This window comes from Botrytis byssoidea, assembly GCF_014898295.1.
Source record: "Botrytis byssoidea strain MUCL 94 chromosome Unknown BBYS_034, whole genome shotgun sequence".
NCBI lineage: Eukaryota > Fungi > Ascomycota > Leotiomycetes > Helotiales > Sclerotiniaceae > Botrytis > Botrytis byssoidea.
The window spans coordinates 334951-340963 of NW_024065875.1; the positions used below are offsets into that span (position 1 = coordinate 334951).

General features: G+C 38.5%; 1 protein-coding gene across 1 annotated transcript; it reads right to left on the reverse strand.

The window, feature by feature from the left end:
- Nucleotides 1-947: 947 nt before the first annotated feature.
- EAE97_011238 (uncharacterized protein) lies at nucleotides 948-4757 on the reverse strand. Its single transcript, XM_038881753.1, has 5 exons — nucleotides 4596-4757; nucleotides 4241-4516; nucleotides 3320-4190; nucleotides 1479-3262; nucleotides 948-1426 (listed from the first exon to the last, which is right to left on the reverse strand). The coding sequence occupies exons 1-5, from the start codon at nucleotides 4617-4619 to the stop codon at nucleotides 1373-1375; spliced, it is 3009 nt and encodes a 1002-aa protein (XP_038727485.1). The 5' UTR covers nucleotides 4620-4757; the 3' UTR covers nucleotides 948-1372.
- Between the last annotated feature and the right edge of the window lie 1256 nt (nucleotides 4758-6013).

Here is a 6013-nt window from a genome sequence, read left to right on the forward strand (position 1 = left end):
ATTTAATATTACCGCATTTGGAAGCTCTCAACACATCATATTAAATTACCCTCCTCAACCTTCCAACAAACCCATCCAACAAACCCAGAGTGTCTCCCCTCTTCCCTCTTGTAATACCCCTGTTATTCACTTTCCTCCCCCTACCCAACATCCCACCTCTCCAATTCCCCAAGTCCCACTAATCTTCCTCCCCTCCCTTTCTACCTCCTCTCTTCTTCCCACCACATCAAACAACCCCTCACCTCACTCTTCCTATCCGCTTCATCCACCCCAATAATACTCACATCCCCTTACACCCATCTTCGCAGTCTCCTTCTCTTCTCAAATTCTTCCCCTTCCTATCACAGCCTACCTTCCATTCACTCTCTCCCTTCCTTCGTGCCCTTCCCTCACTTCTCCCCCTCTATCTTCACCAAATATCCTCCATCCCCCATCCCCCAGTCCCGTCATATACATTCACCTCATCTTCTCCATTCCTTTGAGTTACTCCATTCACCTCACTTCTCTTATTCTTCATATCCAACCACCCACCAACCATCAAACCAAACCAAAACCAAAAACCAGTCATCTCTCCTCTATTCACATTCTTCTCCACGCCTCCACTTATCCCTTTCCACTTTGCACCCCCTCACTCTCCGACCACACTCTCTGATCACATCCATCTTTCCTAAGAATTTGCGAAGCCAACACCCAAACACCCCTTCTCCTCACTATCCTATGCCCTCACCGCGCCATCCTCTCGCTCCGGAAACTACTTCATTCTTGAGGTTGTGACGGTGAGATTAACTAGCGGAGTAACATTGTATCTTCTTTCCAAGACCAGATCTGCATTCACCACGTTCAGCTTCCACTCCATTCCTAGTTGCCATGGCAAAACTCCAACCAACCTCAATTCAAGAAGTCATTCTCTCACATCTTGAACCTCTCAGTATTGCTGTTGCAAGTGAGAAGCCAATCATTTATAATCATACTAAATCTTCATTCATTCTAGTCTATCCATATCACAATCTTCTTTCCTGAATATGTGCAGATTTGAAAGACAAACTACTACCACCACCACCTCTAGCTTGTCACCCCATTCATTCCTTCATTCATCCAATCCGTTCATCCAAACACCAAAGAACTATACAACTCAGAAGGAAGAAGATCCAAATTCTTTCTATCCATCGTAAGACTTACAAAACACCCTACTCCATCATCCAGACTAACGCCATCCCCTAATTCCGCTCGAATCAAATGGAATTGAGCACTTGTCCCATCTTTCCTAGTAGTTATCCTATTTTAAGGATTCGACAATGAAACGCCATAAAAACACAAACGCAAACATTAATGGTATCTTTTGCAATCATAATGTCTTCACGCTAAACATTTACTAATCTCGGACTTTTGTCGACTTCTTGGCTGTGCCAATATGTGTGTTGTGGACCTAATATCATTGTTAGTATCGGGCGATGCTGTTAAAATTCGTAAAAGCTTACCTTTGTTGCGAACTTCAAACTTGTCAATGTTTCACCCAAATGAGCTTCCAATGGACTAGCCATGACGAACATGAGTGTCTTCGAATTTCCTCCCAGGGAATATTGTAGGAGATAGGTCAATTTGGAATTGCGGTAGGGAATATGGGTGCCCTCTTTTCCTGATCCCAATGCCCCGATAACGTCACCCAGACAACTCAAACTCTTGTTAATATTTTGAGTCTCCTTCATTCGATCTCCTTCGGCGCCAGACACCTTCAATCTTTCGGAACCAGCAAGATCAACCAAGTTGAGGGTACCTTCGCAAGTCTCATTTGTAGAACTGTTTCGTCCAACAAGCTTCAAGATGAACACAGAGTGTGATCTCGATGATCGCTCGTTGGATTTGGTGGCAGCAACGCTACGATTCTTGTCCGCCTTCTTAAGAATTGCTTCTACCGCGTTTGGTGAATCCAAAAGCACAGTCTCTAAACCAGTAACAGTGGTTTGCTTCTTCTTATCGTCATGTCGGACCTCGTGCTTCTTCTTGTCAAGGTCTCTAGAGCTTCCCAGTAGATCGTGAATCTCCTCGTTGTAAACTTCAACAAAGCTACCTTCCATCGTATAAGTCCATCCTTTCTCCTTGAGAGCTTCGGCCGACTCATAGATTTGATGAGTGGCACGAGGAATCATACCATCAGCAGATGACATGGTGTGGGTCTTTCCAGCGCCTGTTTGTCCATAAGCAAATATACAAACATTGTATCCATCCAAGGCACTTTGGACTAGTTGCGAAATTTCCTCAAAAACCTCTTGATTTTGACTTGATGGTCCAAAAACCCTATCGAAGGAGAATGCGTGAGTTTCAATCGAGACTTTCCCAAAGTTGCTCCTCTTCTCCTTTCCAATGATTGATAGCTCCTTTGACTCCTTGTCGGTGTCAGGAAATAAGATCTTTGCGCATTCACCTTCGGCACCTTCTTTGAAAGTTGGTCGAACTCTGCACATGACCCGAATATTTCCTTTTAGCTCTTGCACTTGGTTGAAAAGAATGCGACGAAGAGTCTCCTCCTTGATCAACTTCTGTTTGGATTCCTCTGCGGAATTAAGAGCTTCCTGGAGTCGTCCTTCCATCTCAACAAAACTGTCGGATTGGGCTTTGCTTCCAGACTCTAAGAAATGAATTCTTGCGCGAAGGCTGGCGACTGTGCTTTCGAGTGTTCCAATCGTTGCTGACGTTTCAACGCCTGTCTTTTGCATGGTTTGCTGAACTTCCTTGATGGCGTTTAGAGCATTCTCCTTCAACTCTCTCTCTCGATCGATATTAATCTTCAGTTCTTCAAGCTCCGTCTTCAAAATTTGAAGTTCTTGCTCCTTCATCTGCAACGCAAGGTTCAAACCTTGGTGACCCGTAGTGACTTGGCTTTCAAGCTCCTGGACCTCACGTAATCTTCGGCTTCTCTCTTCCTCCAATTTCGCATCGCTTTGTCGTTCGAGACTTCTGATTCGGTCTTCAAGTTCGACAGCCGATCTTCGTTCGAGCTCGAGCATATCGTTTCGGTGAGTACGAAGAACTCGGTCAAGCTCATCTATGTTGTCTCGTCTCATTTTGTCTGTCTCGTTGCGATGGTTTCGATTTACGTCATCCATCTCAAGACGGTGCGCTCGAATGTTATCATCCAAGGCATTTGTGGCTTCAATCAGTTTCTGCTGAATCATACTAAGTCTCTGGGTCGTATCATCTAAGTTAGCTTGTAAGGTCAGGTTGGAAGACGAGAGATGTGTTTTGAGGCCTTCAAGTTCATCGACTATATTGGAACGGATTAGTAATTATTCAGTCCAGAGAGCTCCAGTATGCTACTCACGTTTAGTTTTGTATTCACTGACTGCATTTCTAAGTGCGTCATGGTCCTTGCCTGTGCCGTCGACTGTTGATGCGAGCCTGGCATACATTGCTTCCATGGATTCGAGGCGACTACGTACATCAAAGGCTACTCCGGAAACATTAGAATCTTTTGTCAAATATGGTTTTTTGGTAGGGGAAAATTTGGAAGATTTGCAAGGAGTCATGGGTGTAGAATTGAATAATTCCGACTTAGCAAGGACAGGAATATGAGAAGGCGTCTTCGGAGCTACTGAGCTATGAACCGGTGCCTGATATAGAACAAGTGCGGCTTCTTCATTGTCTACTCTCAAATTCCGGTGTCCTACACTTTGGGAAAACTTGTGTCGAAGACGGGGGTCCTTCCTTGGAGTTGAATTCAAGTTGTATCCCGTGGTTGGATCAGTCTGCTCATCATTGATTTGGAGCCTACTCAATGCCGTACTAACGGAAAGATCTCGTAGACTGTCCTGGGAGTGAGATCTCAATGAGTTGGAACGATGACCGCGGACTTTCATAACTTCCAACTCGGTGTTTCCATTCAATTGTTGGGAAGGTGTAAAAGCAGGTACTGGGATCATGGGCTTCCGTCTTCCTCCAGGGGGTGGCATACCGTCATCATCTGAAGAGGTGCTCGAGGCATTTGGTCGACCTTTAGATTGGGATGTATTGGGTCTTGAAGTTGTAGATTGACTGTAGGATGGTGGTCGTGAGCCATAAGCAGACTTTGGTCGTCCGGGTCCAACACTTTGAGAGAAGCTGCTGCTTGATGTGTGACGAGAAGATACTGATGGTGTCCGGGATGACATTGATGAAGCTGAAGCGGTTCGTGGTTGAGAGAAATTATTCTTTATCTATTATCTGTCAATGAACAAATCCGATCGGCGCCGAAAATGCGACTCACATCTACGATAGAAGTTCCTCTCACAGATGGCTTGCGTACAGAAGGTGTTCGAGTCATTGTAGTAACAGGCTCTCCTGCTCTTTCAGCAAGAGTCTTGCGTTTGGGTGCCGGTTCGTTGCTTGACTTGTCATTTTGACGCTTTAAGGTTGAAGGTTGTGGCATCTTTGATGGGAGTCGTGATCGCACGTTGCCGTGAGAGTCTGTAATTTCTGCAAGAGGCTTTCCGAGAGAAGGTATGGCACTCATTGTAGGTTTGGATTGTGATGTGTGCGAGTACTGTTGAATAAGAAAAGGTTCCTTGTTAGTATGTGATCGCACTTTTATTTGTTTACTCCGAGTGGATGTTGTACAGTACCTGATTTTCTTCTTGATATTCCATTATAAGAAGTAGCAAATGCTACACAATATTAAACTAGATAGAACATGCAAAGATAAAAAGAATTGAATGGGTTAGCAACGCGTCGGCCAGCTTGAGGAGCAAATGGTTGTTCTTGTCGGGTGGTAAAATTGAATACTTTAACGTTTTTGATGTATTTTCGAGTTTGATTCTGTTTACCTCAGTATCCTGGTCTCGAGGTATCCATTGAATTTTGGTTGCTGGGGAGAACTCGGATGACTAAGAAGTAACAGCTTTCAGGCATGGTCAGGTGATAATCTTATGTACTTTTGATGTTTTTATATTATCTCAATATTCAGAATCTCTTCGTCGATAAAACATTTTTAATTAGAATTCTAAATAATATCTTAATTCTTTTCATAATGATATTATAGCTTATTAATAATCAAATTTTTTTCAATTAATTAAAAATCAAAAAGAATATTTATTTCCTTAAAAATCTAAAAATATTTGATTATATTTTTGATAAGAATCTGGAAATCTTTAATAAAAGAATTTCAAAGATATACTTATACCCTTTAAATCTAATTTATTTAAAAAATAAATATATAATTCGAAAACCCTGATTTTCTAATATTTTATAAAATTATATAATAATAATATATTAATTAACTGAATTTAAATATTATTAATAATATTTGGATTATTATTATTAAAATATAATAGAAAAAGCTATAATAAATTTCGAAATAGATATCTTTTATTAACTTCTATTAACTTCTATCAATTCCTATCTTCTTCTATTTTCTTCTAATAATCTCTATTAACTTTTTTTAATTCTTTTCAATTTCTATTAATTTCTATTATTTCCTATCAATTTGTAAGTATTTATATCTCTTTTTATAATAATCAAAATAATTAATATTCTGATAATTAATATTCTAATAAATCTATTTAATATATTATTATTATTTAATTTATTATTATTATAATTATTTAATTTATTATTTAAATCTTTAATTATTATTTCGAAATCTAAAACTTTTAATATTTTTATTAATAAAGTATTTCAATTCAAATTTCAATATATTTTAAATGTAATAAATCAAAAGGGAATATTATTTAATAAATTTATAATAAATCAGATTTTTAATAATATATATAATAGAATTAATAATATTCTTAAAATATAATAATTGAAATTCAAAAAGACTTTAAATTATATATTTATTAAAAGTATAATATATAAAAATATCTTTATAAAATATTTTAAAAATATATTAAAATAAGAATTTGTTATTTTTTTTATTAAATTAAAACTTTAAACTTTTAATACAAATATCTCTTCAAATGAATTTTATAATATTGATTTTTTTAATATTAATTAATTAATAAAGAAAAAAGCTTTAATTTGATTTTTTATTCTTATAACTTTT

Excerpts from the sequence above, each read along its gene's own strand:
- EAE97_011238 (XM_038881753.1), bottom strand. The coding sequence starts at position 4,619 with ATGGAATATCAAGAAGAAAATCAG. Across the intron at positions 4,517-4,595 it reads AATATCAAGAAGAAAATCAG|TACTCGCACACATCACAATC; the intron begins GTACTGTACAAC and ends CTTATTCAACAG. Across the intron at positions 1,427-1,478 it reads GTTTGAAGTTCGCAACAAAG|GTCCACAACACACATATTGG; the intron begins GTAAGCTTTTAC and ends CAATGATATTAG.